At 32.9% G+C, this 16,753-nt stretch overlaps 2 protein-coding genes across 2 annotated transcripts; one reads left to right on the top strand and one right to left on the bottom strand.

Moving 5' to 3' along the window:
• Positions 1-1,151: 1,151 nt before the first annotated feature.
• Positions 1,152-5,513, top strand: LOC130805823 (uncharacterized). Its single transcript, XM_057670613.1, has 2 exons — positions 1,152-1,620; positions 2,759-5,513. Exons 1-2 carry the CDS (start codon positions 1,426-1,428, stop codon positions 4,883-4,885), a joined length of 2,322 nt encoding a protein of 773 aa, XP_057526596.1. The 5' UTR covers positions 1,152-1,425; the 3' UTR covers positions 4,886-5,513.
• Positions 5,514-6,949: 1,436 nt separating this feature from the next.
• LOC130805816 (uncharacterized) lies at positions 6,950-11,022 on the bottom strand. The gene is made up of 4 exons (XM_057670602.1): positions 10,881-11,022; positions 10,501-10,757; positions 9,330-9,420; positions 6,950-7,341 (listed from the first exon to the last, which is right to left on the bottom strand). Exons 2-4 carry the CDS (start codon positions 10,507-10,509, stop codon positions 7,091-7,093), a joined length of 351 nt encoding a protein of 116 aa, XP_057526585.1. The 5' UTR covers positions 10,510-10,757; positions 10,881-11,022; the 3' UTR covers positions 6,950-7,090.
• Between the last annotated feature and the right edge of the window lie 5,731 nt (positions 11,023-16,753).

Genomic DNA, 16,753 nt, shown 5'->3' with positions numbered 1-16,753 from the left:
TATATATATATATATATATATATATATATATATATATATATATATATATATATACATACAAAATTTCGTCATCATAGACAAGCATAAAAAGAAATATAAACACACTTTAAAATAACATGTTTACAACATTAATCCATTGTTTTCTATGTATGTCAAATGAAAGTATGAACATAATGCTTTTAACAAATTGAATTTTTGTTAAAAAGAATTATAAATAATGAAAAATAAATCGAATAAAAGTATGAACATAATTCTTCTAACAAATTGAAATTTTGTTAAATAAATAATTAATTATGAATACCAAAATAAGTATGAACATAATTCTTCTAATAAGTTGGAATTTTGTTAAAGAATTATGACTTCATGGAAATATGTAAAATAAAGTTATGAGCATGATTCTTCTTACAAATTGAAATTTTGTTAAAGAAATATGAATACATGAAACTATATCAAATAAAAAGTATGAACATGATTTTTCTATCAAATTAAAATTTTGTTAAAGAATTATGGTTTCATGAGACTTACAAATTAAGGATCAAAGGTTTTAAATTAGAACTCAAACACCCAGCACCACACTTTGAATTTTTTTTTCTCTATTACTCTCTTTTTATTCTCTTTTTTGGGCAAAAATGCAGGTAGAATAGCTTACAATTTCTGATATTTGGCTTCTATAATCCCTTCATAAGCTAACTCAATTTGCCTCATTAATCCTAACATCAATGCCTAGGTTAATTATCACTCAATTTGTGCGTTAATTTCAATTGATGGTCGTTGGGGATTTATTCGTTAGGATTTTTTTTGCTTTGTGTGCTCCTTGCATTTCCGTTGCCGGATTTTTTGGTTATTATTCTACATGGTTTTGCGAAGTAGGTAAAACTCAAGCAACGAGGAGCAACACGCAGGCAATGAGCATTCAAATTCAATTTCATTAGGGCTCTAATTTCTAAAAGCTAGGTTTTTTTTTTTAAAAAAATCCCCAATTCTACTCCAATTTTAATCTCCCTACAAAAATCTAATCAAATTCATCTCATAGAAGTCAACATCCTTCTAAAATTCACTTCTTTTCATCTTCATCATACAATCAAGAACTAGAAAAATCTAATTAAATTCTAATGGTGAGAAAACAACCCAAATCTACAATAATCAAGATTTAAGACATACTTAAGAAATGAAGGGTTTTCTTACTATCATCCCCAAATTCAGACCCAAGATAATGTCTTTCTAGCAGAGAAAAACGAAAAAGCCATTGATGAGGTAGAAGTAACCTGTTTTTGGAGAAGAAACTTGTTCAACAGGTTAAAAGTAAAAAGAACCTTTGAAAGCGGAGGTACCCTAAAATTCGAGTCTTTTAAAAATAAACTAAAGTTCGAATATTTAAAAGCAAATGGGACAAAGTTCATACCTTTCAAATCAAATAATCAAATTATGCTTTTATTTACGGACCACCCTTCTCAGTCAACATTGATTGATAACTGTCATATCTTCATTTTAGGCCGCGATAACTACCATTTCCTCCTCTCAATTTCTCACCATCGTCAGTCGTTACCGCCGTCAGTAGATAGAACTCATCGCCTACCATTGCCATTTCTTCCTTGCCGCCGGCAACTGCCATTTCCTCTGGTATGTTAATTTAAAGAGTTTGATTTAATCTGTATTATTTTTATTTTTGAATTTGGTGTTGAATTTATCATTTATGGCTTCTTGTAAATGTTACTTCAATCTGTTTTCATGAATTTCATTTCACTGCTAAATTCATTATTCAATTGGAAAAACTTTCAGTTTAATGTTGATGTTCATATTATTAATTCTACTTTATAATGTAACAAGTAAAATACTGTGTTCCCTTTTTTGGGTGGTCTTATTTTCCTAATTTTCAATTCTAGGGTTTCTTGTGCACTAATCATGGCCATTCTACCTCTTTTTCTTTCGCGTCTTCCTGTTGTTCCTCCATTCTATGACCCACTTTTTCCCGCCACTACATCATCATCATCCTCCTCATCATCATTGTATTCTTCAAGCTAAAAGTACAATAAAACAAGACTTATTAGTTTTTTTTCAGCTTGTATTTTGGGGATGTTTGGCATGAGGGAATGGGGTTGAGATTTGGAGTTCAGACTTAAATTAAACAAAGTATTCCATTTGTCTATGGGGAATGGGTATGGGACTTTTAAGTCAAAACTTCTCAAGTCCCACCTTTTAATGTCTTAGGGTAGGACATTTGGGATGAGAGTAAAATGACAATTTTGCCATTAATGAAGTAAGAAAGACAAGATATATGGTAATTTTATAGCTATTTTTAATTAAATTCCATTCCACTCTAAAATTTTACAGACGGACATTTTTTTTAAAGTCCCATCCCAAGTCTCACATAAGTTTCACAATTTCCATTCCCTTACACCAACACCCCTTTGTTATATATGTATATATTTCTAGTTTTTTTCCAATATAGTACGCTCATCTTAGTATTGTAATGCAGCTTATCAACTTGTTCTTGAAAGATTTATTATCTGGTTATTGAATAACGCATGTCCCTTTGGTTGTAATTGTGCGCTTCATTGTTTATACTTCTATTTCAATTTTTTGCTATAAAGATTTAATATCTAGCCTTTGTTTTTAGTCCATTACTTTAATTCACTTCTGAGTTTATTTTATTTGTGAGGTAGTTCACAATTTATGGTGTATTTAGTTACCATCCATAACTTGAAATCTGATTTTTTTTTTTGTTTCTCTTGATTGTTCTGGCCAAAAATTATGTAAGATGGCAGGTGCTGCTGAATCAAGTATGATTGCTCTTCCATACACAAATTTACAGAAGGACAATCAGTTGATTTCACCACTAAGCACTCTGCTTAGTGAGGCACCAAACAGAAAACGCCGTAGAACTAATGAAGAATCCAGTTCGCAAGAGTTGTTTTCTGTTAACGGGAAAAGTCTAGGCTTTAGTGTTAAAAACCCATCTTTAGAGAAAGATATTGATGTTAGTTGGCCAAAAATTTTTACTTTTCAAAGTACTGGGGCTAATAAGTCTGTTGTAGGATTTGAAGCAAAACAGTCTTCTTTGTTAGTTCACAATCAGAGTCATTTACCAAGGGAAGTAACCTTTGAAGCTCAAAGGAACGTGAGCAATGCACATCTACTTGATGTAGCTCGCAAAAATGTAGGAAATGAGAGAAAAGATAAGGAGAAGTTTCCTGATTTTTCCAAAGAAGTTGAGAATGCAATTAATAGGATTGAGTCTCTTATTCCATCACTTCAAAAGCTGGTAAATTCTGCGCATCTATCAGAGCAAAAGAGTGTTGGTAATGTGGCCTTGCCCAATGTTTCCGGTTCAGCAAACTCTGTAAGAAAAGAAAAAGGCGGGTCAAACACAAGAAATGAGCCAAATGTCACTGCTAATTCCACTTTACTTGGTGGAAACTTGGTTAGTATGCAAGCAAGACAAGCGCAGGCAAGGAGAAATCTTCCTGTTTCTTCACGAGTCAAGTGGAGCAGGAATGTCAAATTTGTTGATGATGACAATAGTAATAATGATGATGTTAAATGCTTGAATCTGAATATGACTCGGAAAATGGTTGATAGAACGCAGAATCGGTTGTTAGCTCAAAACAATGTTAGAATGAAGAACTTAGAGTTAGAAAAGAATGCTGATGCTCGGGCTAGTCAGATTCCTAGGCCTAAGCCTCTAAAGGCTGGTATGGGTGGACCTGATTCACTAAAATGTACACCAGGCAGGAGTAGATCTTTTGCAAGTCAGAATTCAGAACAAATACAAGATTTCACTATCTTGCCTCGCCAGTCCTACCATGAAGAAGATATTGAGGAAGAGGTAAAATCGAAACATTCTACACAAATTCCATCTTTGAGGGACACTAGTTTCATTAGACATAGCAGTAAGAGTAACTTGGGTAATTACAATCAGCAGTGGAGTCAGAATCATACCATTGGAAGAATCGCACGAGAAAAAGGCCTATATTCTGATATTGATAAGTCTAGGGATTCTGTGGACAGAAATACTGTAATCAGGAAAGCGATACCTCGTGAGCAAATTTCAGAGGAGACGGACTGGAGTTCAAGTGCATCTTGTAGTGCAATAACTGAACAAAGTAGTGGTTCACCAAGTTCTTCAAGTGGAACTTATGAATCATTTGAAACTGTTAGCAATGACAGTGACGAAAGTGAGCCGCAGCCTACAAAATTAGGTCGGTCAACAAGGATTAAACACCCTGAAGTCACTGAGAGTACTGCTTCAGATTATGATGATACGTCTTTTGATGAAAGTAGTTTAGATGATCAAAACTACTCAGATACTGCAGGTTCTTCAAGCCAAATGAGTTCTGCACGATACCATAAATGGAATACACAAATGGAATGTGGAAAAAGGAGAGTACGTGGATGGAGGAGGCTCGGGAAGAAGCTAGGGATGATTTTTCACCATCATCATCACCACCACCACCACCATCATTACAGTGATAAGGATGAGTCTGATGCGCATCATGCTAGATCGTTTTGGAAAATACTTGGAGGGATTTTTGATCCCACAAGAAACACTGATCATCGTCAGACACCAACCGTTAAGAAGTCAAAAAAATCCGAGGTAAAGACTATAGTGAAAAGGAAAGATCAAGGAAGAAGCTTTCATACACTAGTCGGTGGGTTTATGAAGCACATGAAGCATTCGAAGAAACCTAAAAAAGTTAAAAATGGCAACAAGGGGATTGGAAACAGCATTCACAAAGGTAAAAAAGAGGGGGGAAAATTGCCGTGGTGGCCGAAGATCAATAGAGGAAGAGGTGGAGTGAAGGTGGCCAACAAGGGAAAGGTCAAGTGTGGAAATTATTACAGAACAAAAAGTATGGCTGCTGCCAAGATAATTTTAGGGAAGTAAAAAACTTCCTTTTTTTTTTTTTGCTAACTTGTGATGTCTTTAGTATATGGAGTACATATGCAACAAAGTCCATAGTTTTGGAGTTTGTTATCAGATTTGTCTGATGTTGTGCAGGATAAACTGGGCCAGCTTGGATTTGGTACCTCAACATTGTACTCTATTTACTTGATTTTGATGGTATAGGAATACATGATCCAAAATATTGATCTTTTCAATTGTTAATAGACGATAGAATACGTATAGTTTGTACGGAAATGTAATAATTTTGGCTTATTTTCTTAAATTCTGGGCTCTGAAGTATTTGCTTGTGTTGTGCGGACCTCCAGGTTCCATCGTGTGCAAACCACCCACTTTTGTCGCTCCGCTACAACTGTTATTTAAGTTGTGTACTAGTGTTTTTGGGTCCATCATTTCATGTAATTGTACACAGAGAAGTATAGTAGCCAGATGCATACTGGGAATAAAGAATATAAATTAAAAAAACTTGAGCAAAGCTTATGCGAGAAAAAATTGAGAGGAAAGAGAGAATAATAGCCTGTTTGGTTATTGGCAAACACTTTATAAGGTTCATAATTATACTTGGCTCTCTCCGATCATACTATTTTATTCACCAAATTCATGCTTATTTATTATCATATAAAATGTCATAAGAAATTGTGAAGAAAAAATATTTAATTGTAGATAACACTTTCATGACTTTTATTATCATGAAAATGATATAGTACATTGTATAAAAATTTACACTAAATACGAACAAAATTTAAGAGCTTTACATGAAGTTTAGCAATTTAAAAACACTACATGCTTTCCAATTCTCATACTCTTTGAACGGGGATCTACATTACATTTACAATAACCAACCCTCCCATAGCCTTTACAAAAGTTTATGGGGGAAGACAATACAATATCTATACATTACCATATTAGGTCTGCAAAAACACTAAAAAAAAGCTTCCACCATCGACAACTTTTTTTAATGCGTAAAAGCAACCCACTTTCAGCCCTACTAGGTCTCACTTGTAAAAGTATAGGATAGACTATAGAGTATACTCCAGTACTTTAACCAAAAATGTTAGCTAATAGGTATGTCCCAATATAAACCAAAGTGATTGATGATCACGAGTTTGAATCTCAACATCTAATTTCAAAATATGTGTATGGGAAAATCATGTGTTGCATCTACACTTTTAGTTCAAAGGACTCTCATACGAAAAGAAGTGATATTATATAGACAACATATGCCATGACAAAAATTTTACAGTGGAATTAGGTGTCCTTCATCTCAAAGTCCAACTTAAATTATAACATGTTAGAGCAAATGCTCTTTAATGAAGATTCTAACTACAAAGAATGATAAAGATTACAAAATGTATTGAGAATAATTAAACACACCAAGAATTGGGAGGTGGGAAAATCCTAATATCAAATTGATGTTAGACTATAAAACCCACCCAAGACAATTTTATTGACTTGAGTTCTTGATTACATACACTAATCCACCTCTATCAATGGACAATGAAAAACTATAGAGAAAACAAAGAGAAAATGTAAACCCCCAATTTTCCACTTATAAACCCTAATTTGGCTCCTTCTCTATCTAGATGAATTCTCTCTCACTAGAGCATTACAAGTGTATACAATGTGTTTCTCTCTTAATCTCATACTACAAATGATGGTTACAATGAGTATTTATAAGGCTAACATAAGAGATGGACAACATGAAAGAACCCACGCAAAACAGAATATACAAACAGAACCTACACGTGACGTGCTGTTTCTTGCTCGACTGGGTCGAGCCAGCCTGCTCGGGTTGAGCCACCATTAGCTCAGGTCGAGCCATATAGCTCGGGCATGTCAAGTGTGGTGCAGCAACATTCTGACCATTTTCTTCTTTCATGAGCATTAATAACACCTCTTATATTTTAGCACACCATACTCCACACAACATCAAACCAACCACATATGAGATTATAAGTCACCACACCTAACCTAACATGTGTTGTACGAGATCATCTCATCATGAGACGAATCCATATGATTAGTTCATTTCTATAATTAATCACATTAAAATTATAAGTAATCACTTTAACACATTAAATGTACATAATTCAGTCTAATACAGTCTAATAGAGATGGTCCCATTTAAGAATTTCTATTATCTATACATTTTGTGTTAAAAAGATTTGGCATTGAGAAGACATGTAATTAATTTGAAGGACACCTAACTCCATTGAAAAAATTTAAGTCATGATGTTGGACTTTAAGTTGCTTAAGCCATAAATCAGCTACACTAAATAGAGACATAACACGATCGTGGTCCTTTTCAGATCGGCCAGAAATCCATGGAGTCCCATGCATTTTGTAAGTAACAAGCCCAAACGCAGGCAGAGGGATGCCATCTTTTTCCTTTTGCGTTGCATATCCACAAGTCTCCGAGTCATCATCATGATCTATATCTAAATTTAGTGAAAGCAACATTATCGGCAAGAAACATGTTGATTACTCTATGATAATCAATCATGGAAATTGTATACTTTCTGGATGGATTGAGTTTGCAACAAATCTTTTCAAACACTGTCACATAAAAGATTTAAATATTACAAATTTAATGAGATGGAACGAGTACACTTATGAAACTACTAGGGGTAGAGATTGGCATGTGTACTCCTATTCATTTATATTACCTTTGTTTTAGTTTATTACTCTACTTGATTTTGTGCTTTGAAATTTAATCGAATGTTACATAAATAATATTACGTTTAAAATTATTCTGCATTTTTCTCCTATTCCTACAAATCACTAGTGTAAAAATATAAGACAAGGGATGATAAAATAAGATGACATGTGTGGACACCCAATCCCCAATTCCTATTCACACGTAAAATTTAATTCTCAAAACTTATGAGAAAATTTATAAATCTATTTCTGCATAATTGGATATATCGAATTATTCTCCAACTACTACCCATCACGATTATATCTACCTTATAATTGTCTTGTTTTTGCTATTTGCACATGATATATGCCCCACATATCATACTCGTATAGTCGTATTATATGCACCTTACACTATGTGTTTTATGTGTACTAAAAAACAAATATTATAATACCTTTAATGGAACCACTTTTTAAAAAAACTTCAAAAAATTTACCAAAATTTTTTAGTAAAAAATATAAATATATTATATAAATTATTATAAAATATGTTGTTCCTTGTACGTTTTTGTAGAACAATTAATTGAGAACTTATTCCCCTAATTTGTAATTAATTAAAAATTAAGTGTTGATGGAAGCTTGTCTTTACTATCTTGCCATGCTATGCAGTAAGATAGTTTGAGAAGATGATTGTTCCTGTAAAATGCAACTAGGGTTAGCAGGGCCCAGAATGTTTTTCCGGGGACCCACTCCGACGCCCAAGTCAGTATCAGTATCAGCTCTGTGGCTGCAAGGTGGATTACTACTTAGGACTTATTTTGACGTGAGGTCTTTTGTGACTAATATCTGGTAAATGTACTTCTGAAGATAATTTTATGACAATAGAAATTACTTTCTTAGATATATGATTATGCAATTATAATGCTTTTTTGAAAATCAGTGAGTCCTTAAAGATCAAATGTAATAACTCCTTCGCAATAAATTACATAAAGTTTTTTGTATCTCTTTTAATAGTAGTTGTTAGTTCCAAATTAATTACCATTACCTTATTTATGTGCTCCTTCATGTGTATTTATAGTCTTATCATTGTACATGTAGAACATTCCCTTGTTTTTTTCATTTCATAAACTTATTTTCATTTATCATTTTAAACTGTTTTATTTGTTATTATTTAAAGAATTTTTCTTTATATATTACAACTTTTAAACATAATTAATCTTGTTCATCTTTATTTCAATATCTTGTTAATGTTTATGGCCTCTACAAATTTTCCACCAAGTTCGTTTAAATATTTTTATATTGCTTATGATTTAACTATCTTTATTTAAACATATATTAATAGTTGGATCCATATAATTTTTCCATTTGACTTTATTTTAAAATTTTTTTATGCTTATGATCCTTAATTTTTCACATTAAATTTATCATTTAATAAATTGATATGTCCACTATCTCAAAGATTTTATTTTTTTTTAATTCTCATAAACATAACTTATGAGTTATAAGAGTAACTTTAAGGAACAAAGAGAATAATTATAATTTCTTCCATAAAAATATAAATTCTAGAGAACCAAATACATAAAAAATAAATGATGAAATAAAAAATATTCTAATTCAAAATTAAAATGAGGAGTCCATATTTAATCTAAAACTACAAAAACATAAATAGAAAGAATAAAAATATAACAATATTTTAGAAAGTAGAAACAATATTTCCATATACATGAACATTATTTGAAAGTACTGAAAAATAAATTTGATAGAAGGAAGTAGATTATACATAACATACCAAGCCACAGCCATCCAACTAGCTGGTGAAAAATCGACATTTGCAACGACATTAATCCAGGCCCAGGGTTTCTACGACCTAATTCACTTATCTGAAAAAGGAAATAATAAATAATTATTCCGTCCCATTAAAATTGAATTAAAGTTAAAGTGAAGTTTTTAAGGAAAAAGTGGATAATGATAATAAATAAAAAGAAAAAATAAATTGTGTTGATGAAATTAAAAGAAAGTTAGAACGTATGGATGATATTAATAAAAAGTGATGGGTCATTGTCCAAAATAAAAATAATGCAAATTAAGTGAGACAAATCAAAATGACAAATAATGCAAATTAAATTGAATGGAACAAAGGGAGTATGTGTAGTATTATTCTAGCTTTCTAAATGGCATGATAATAATTACTCCCTACGTCCCATTAAATTTGCATCATTTGAATGGAATCCCCACTACTTCCTTTTAATCTCATCCACACATTTTAATTTTTTTTTTAATTTTATCCATCCAATTTAATCTCTCTCTTCATTATTACTATTATCCACCTTTTTTTTAAAAAATATTAACTTTCTCTTCGCATCAAACTAAACTGGATAGAGAAAGTACGTATAATTTCAGTCACAATTATAACACGATAATTACAAAATAGTCAATATAACATCAAAATGACATGTAAGAATGTAACATCGTTCAAGTTTGCACCAATAATTTAATATTATAAGAGCTTTTTGAGTTATGTGGTACAAAAATAAATATCAAAATGTGAATTAATAAGTATAAACAATTGAACTACAAATATACCTTGTTTATTGAATTTAATTTATGGGTAATTTAATTAGATGATTGATTTGAAAATGCAAAAAATGAAATCATGAAATTGTGATTAAGAGTAATGCCTTCTTTAGTTCACCTTTAAAAATAATTAGTAAAGATAGTTATAATCAGTAAATAAAGTTTTAAGTAAAAATTAGTTATATACAATCATTAAAAGTCATCTGAGTAAAAATTAGTTTTAAATAGTAAAACTCAATTATAATTATAACTTAAAACCAATTACAATCAGTAAAAATCAGTTTTAATCAATAAAAATCAATAACAATAAGCAAAAATCAATTTCAATTAGTAAAAATAAATTGACTTAATAAATTTCAGTTGAACTAAATGCGACCTAAGTCTACCTTGTCCATGAGAGGAACTCTTGCGTAGGGAGTTGAGCTCTCGAAGTATTGATAATAAAGGTAACCCAATCGATCATTCAATTGGCAGTGGCTTTCTTGCTCAAATGTTGCTGATCCTTCTTCCGATGATCATCCGTCCAATAAACACCTGAAAAACTCCCATTCATGGTAACACTTTCAAAGATCAGTTAACCTGAAAAACTCCACATTCTCTCTCTCCCATGGATGCATTGCCTATTCAAGCTTCTCATCTCCGACTGAAAATCATCATAATTGTATCATAATTATGAAAAATACTGAAATTAATTCAAAATTGGGACATCCAGAAAAAAAACCTAGATCGAAATTGATCGATAAGTAAGAATGAAAGAGGAACAAACCTTAGCAAGAAATTGTGAAGAAATAAGAGGAGCAGTGCAATGAAGGAAGCAATCCAGGTTTGAATGATGTATTGATGGTCTTTCTATAGGAATTATTCAGTATATTGTAAATTAGGAAATAGAATATTTTCAGGAGTAGATCATGCAGTATATTCGTTTTTTATTTGTTTCCTTCTTTAGTCCTTTGTCTGTATATTTAAGTAGCTGTATCATTCATTCTAATTTTAATACAAGATCAGTATTCAACCCTAAACACATTGTTTAACCCTAATTTCCACATTAATTCATTTTTCATGGTATCAAAGCCGTAAAGTTCAGATTTGAAAATCCAATACCTTTTTCTGGTTTCTCATCATTTACCTTACATTACCTGCGATGGCCCATTCATCGAAAGAATTACTACTAACCCAAACAATTTCAATGGAGCAATTACAAACAATGATCCAAATGTTTCAAACCCTCAACAAAACAACTGTGACAACAGAAAATTCAGGAGTACGTGTGTCTGAACGACTAACATACAATAATTATACCAAATGGTGTAAATTGATGCACATAGAGATTTGTGGTCGAGGGTGACTCAAACACATCACTGACGCGCCTCCACCACAAACTGACACGAAATACTCACAATAGGCTCAACGAGACTCCATGTTGATAGCTTGGATAATCGAAAACATTAACCCAGAAATTGTTAATCAACTTCTTGATTACACAACAGCATGAGAATTATGGCAAGGAATCGAAACCCTCTTAAGCAGTGGTAGGGATGAACTTCAAATCTATGATTTAAGTTCAAAAGCAGCAACCCCAACGCAAGGAAGAGACTCGATCGAAGTATACTATGGCAAACTCACAACATTATGGAAAGAAATAGATCGTAGGATGCGTAATCCTATGGTCTGCTCAGAGGACATTACCACTTTCAAACAGTATATTCAAAGAATCTGATTGTATCAATTCCTCACAGGAATTCATGAAGATTTGGGCAAAGAGAAGAGAGATCTCCTTTTAACGGAACCCTTATTGACCGTGGACAAAGCTTATGCAACAATCCGGTGAGAAATCACACGACGGGGTATTATGACCGACGATTCATCATCGGGTATAAAACCCTCAGAAATCTGTATGGGGTTAGCCATAGATAAAAGATCCATCCCTCAGAGGCGAGAAGAGGACGACCGACGTAAACTCCGGTGTAGTCACTGTGGTGGTAAAAGCCATTCCAAGGAAGGATGTTTTAAACTTCATGGTTACCCCGAGTGGTGGGATGATCTATAAAAGAAGAGGGCCGCCACCAAGGCACCGGCGAACCGAACCGGCGGCAAGGCCGACTTAGCAAGTGCAGACCACTCCGATGAACTATCACTGCTCGAAAGCTCAGGTATTATTGGTGGGGAAGATGAGAGGACAACAGCTACAAAGGAAACAATATCCGAAAACAATGGTGAAGAGAGAGAGAGAGGCCAGCCGTGGAGGAAGAGAGAGAGGGTCATGAGGCAAATGACCAAAACTTGCCAAAATTACCTTTTTATATTACCCCACAAACCCTACTCACTCCACTAAATCCTTAAACCCACATAAATACTCGAACCCACAACCCACAAAAAACCAACCCTCCATAAACTCCCAAAATGAACCGGACCCACAACCCACAAAAACCAAATTTTATCCCCAAAAATTAAAGACCAAAAATCTTCTTGTATGGGTATGGGCTTTCTTAGTCACCAACCTACTTCCAAATGGATATTTGATTGCGGGGTGACAGACACTATGACGTTTGACCCTCACAATTTAATATTTGTTAACCCTACTACCCGTACTCACATCCAAACATCCAAACAGCCAATGGTGAGTGTATCCCAGTTGATCAAGCAGGGCCTATTAATATTCCCTCATCTCTTCATCTCAAAAATTGTTTATTGATTCCAAGCTTGTCTCATAAATTGTTATCTGTTAGTCAGTTAACCAAAGAGGTAAATTGTACAATCCTTATGTCTTCTACTGGTTGTATTGTGTAGGATGCTCAAACTAAGACAGTCATTTAGACATGGTACTAAACGAGGAGGATTATACTTTGTGGATGGAACGACTCAACTAGGTCAAACTATGCTATCTCGTGGGTCCTCTGAATATCTCTGGATTTGGCATCGGCGCTTGGGTCATCCTTCTCTTACCTATTTAAAGCATTTATTTCCGTCTTTTAGAATCACAACTATGTCTTTAGAGTGTGAAACTTGTGTTCTGGCAAAAAGCCACAAACATTCGTATTTTCCTAGTATTACTCACTCTATTGGTCCGTTTGCTTTAATTCATTCAGATGTATGGAGACCTGCTGTAACACCCCGATATTTTTCCGATATATTAACTGATTTACTAGTAATATTATTACTATTATTCTTTTTAGAAGAGTATATTTTTTTTATTTATTTTGTTATTGGGTTAGATCATGAGATTTCAACTTTTAAGGCAATTAAAACCATTTTAAGCCCAAACCTTTTTCCCTAACCTATCTTTAATTTCAAAAAAAAATAAAAATAAAAGAGGGAAGTTGGAGAGTTGGCCGGCCATATGGGGTAAGATGGGAGATTTGTAACCCCTTGTAAGAATATTGAAAGATCAAAAATTATTGCCTTGAATAATTGTTTCCTTAATTCCTTTATTTTCTTAATTCCTTTAGTTCCTTAATCTTCCTAATTACCTTAGTCTCATCATTAGCATTATTCTTAGAAAACTCAAGGAAAAAAATATTCTTCTTCAAACTCACTCTACTCACGCCTAGTATCATCATTTTATTCATCAATTGGTGTTTTGTTCTTGTGCAAATTGTGAGTAAATTCTTAACCTAGTTTTATTTTTAAGTTTTAATTTAAATTTCTATGATTTTTATGTGTGTTATTTTATAATTTATGATTTGTTTATGATTTAAAATTCATGTATGAAAGTATGATGTATTTTTCTATCTAAATTAATGTATGGTTTTAGGGTTTTAGATATGTTTATATGTGTGTGAAGGATTTGTTTGATGGATGATTGAAAAGTATATATATATATATATATATATATATATATATATATATATATATATATATATATATATATATATATATATATATATATATATATATATTATATATATATATATATATATATATATATATATATATATATATATATATATATATATATATATATATATATATATATAAAGATGCTCATAGAAAAAAAAATGTATGTTAGAAATTTATTTTTAATTGATTAATAGGAGGAATTTATAATGTTGGTAGAGAAATATACATGTATATATGTGATGTGTATGTGTGTGTACATTTGTGTAAAAAGAATTATTTTTGAGGAAAAAAAATAATAATTAATTAAAATTTATTTTTGTAGATGATCATGAAAATTATGTAAATTTTGGTTGTTTAGATTTAATAAGAAATAAAGCATTGAAATTTATATTTTTGTGATAAAAAAAATGAAATTGACAAAATCCCGTAGGTTTTGAAAATGGTGAAAAAAAATGTGTTTTTGGAACATTTTTGGCTTTGAAATTAAGTTAAAAATACTTATACCATGTTATAAATTATGGAAATTGGTACACGGGGGTTTTGACGCCTTCCGGACGCAACGGTGAAGTTGGATTTTCAGTTAGACAGTTTTAAGTTGTGTTTCTGGACAGATTATGTATGCTGTCCTGTTTTGTGCATTTACCATGTTATAGTATGTGATGGATGTTCATGTTGTGTGTGGTATTCTAGGTATGGGTGTAATTGTATATGTGTGTTATGGATAATTTGAGGAAAATGTGTATGTGTGCTTATTTCCCGAATACGATTGAACCTTGTAGGAAGTCGATTCGTGACCGGGAATTGATTAAGACGCTTGTGAGTTGGTTATTATGCTTAAGGTATGTACACGCAACGAAGTTCGAATTTAGTCCGATGTATTATATAATAATGGTATACAAAAGTAAAGTATGGATATATAGTATGAATAATGTTATCTTTTCGAATAAATAATTTTGATACATTGTTTGATAAGCAGAGGTAGTATGACCTCACTAACCTTAAAGTGGACGTAGTATGACGTCAATTGGTGGAAATGAATTACTCGCGGTATATGGGGGCATTATGAGCCACCGCGGGGGTATGCATACTTAACCATAGGCACCGAAGTAAGGCGAGTGTCTATGGTAGAGACTTGCTTAGGGGTTAGCTCCCCCTAATGTAATGTCTCACTTATGGAGGTTGGAGTTGTACCGGCAGTATGGCTGGATAGTACAGCAGTATGGCTGACTAATCTTTATATGAAAATAATTATTCTTTATTAGCATGGTCGAAGCGTATCTTTTCTGCGAATTGACAACTTTTAAATTAAATCTTTCTCTTGTTGTATTATTTATTTGGTACGCGAAGTTTGCTGACGTGTACTTTTGGTCTTAACGACCCTGCGATGATGTTGTTTCCTATCTGGGCAATGACTAGCAGTAAGTTAAGTTGCAGGTCTGGGGAGTGAGGATTGACCCTTGGAGAAATAAATCATTAGGATTAGAAGTCTTGATAAGAACTTCTAATTAAGTTTAAAGAACATTTGGTTTTATGAGGCGATTTTCGTTCTCAAGTTGTAATAAGTAGATTTAACTTTTCGTTCTTATCCGCTGCTAAGAATTTCTTATATCTAGTAGTTCATAATAACACTAATAGAACTCGATCCGCAAGTTTCCCTTAACTTCAAATCCGTTTTAACTGCCTTCTAACATCCCGGTTTGACTCGGACAATATTTATTTCGTTTTTTAAAAGGTCATCTTCTCTTTTCGTACGACCCGAGTTATTCCGAGATGTTACACCTGCTCCTAATTTTGATTGTCATAATTTTTCCTATTATGTTTTATTTGTTGGTGATTGTATTCGTATGAGTTGGGTGTATATTTTGAAACACAAATCTGAAGTTTTTTCTGTGTATGTTACCTTCTATAATTTGCTTAAAGCACAATTTCATGCTACACCACAAATATTACGTTCTGAATGGGGGGGGAATATATAAACCTAGCCATGAAACAATTTATGTCGAACATGGGATGATTCATCAAACTTCTTGTCCTGATATACCACAGCAAGAGGGAGTTGCTGAACGCAAAAACCGTACTTTACTTGAGATCACTCGAGCTCTTTTAATCGAGTCTCATTCACCAGCCTATTTTTGGCCCGAAGCTATTGCTACAGCTACATATCTTACCAATCGTCTTCCCTCTAAACCACTCCAGTACAAAAATCCTCTTGAAACCCTAGGTTCTTTTCTTACTCTTCCTTATTTTCACTCCTTACCTCCTCATATATTTAGGTGTGTTGTTTTTGTACATCTTCCAAAACAAAATCGAACTAAACTTGAAGCACGGGCAATTAAATGCGTTTTTCTTTGCTATGGGGTGAACCAAAAGGGATATCGATGTTATGATCTGATTACCAAGCAAATGAATACCACTATGGATTGTGACTTATTTAAACAGTCCTACTACTATACCCAGCCTGATCCTCAAGGGGAGAAGGATAATGATGACCTTACCTGGCTTATTCACCCAGTTATACCTGCTTCACTGGACCCAAAAGAGCAAGTAGGTGAAACCACCGAAGTTGTTCCTGAAGTCATAGCATCTCCTCTTCAGCCCACTCCAGTCTTATCTGATGAGCATCCTGAAATTCAGGAAGATGTAATCTCTAAGACTTCCCAAACTTGTGCTAATAACCATGATAATGTTGGCAATGATAATCCTATCACCAGGCATGAGTTGCCACCCAGAAGCACGAGGGGATTTCCTCCCAAAAGATATGCTCTTGAGTTTGAGGCACAAAGATCAACATATCCGATAAGC

This window comes from Amaranthus tricolor, chromosome 1, assembly GCF_026212465.1.
Source record: "Amaranthus tricolor cultivar Red isolate AtriRed21 chromosome 1, ASM2621246v1, whole genome shotgun sequence".
Taxonomy (NCBI): Eukaryota; Viridiplantae; Streptophyta; class Magnoliopsida; order Caryophyllales; family Amaranthaceae; genus Amaranthus; species Amaranthus tricolor.
The sequence above is the reverse complement of the archived record's forward strand: the minus strand, read 5'-3'. Positions and strand labels throughout refer to the sequence as shown.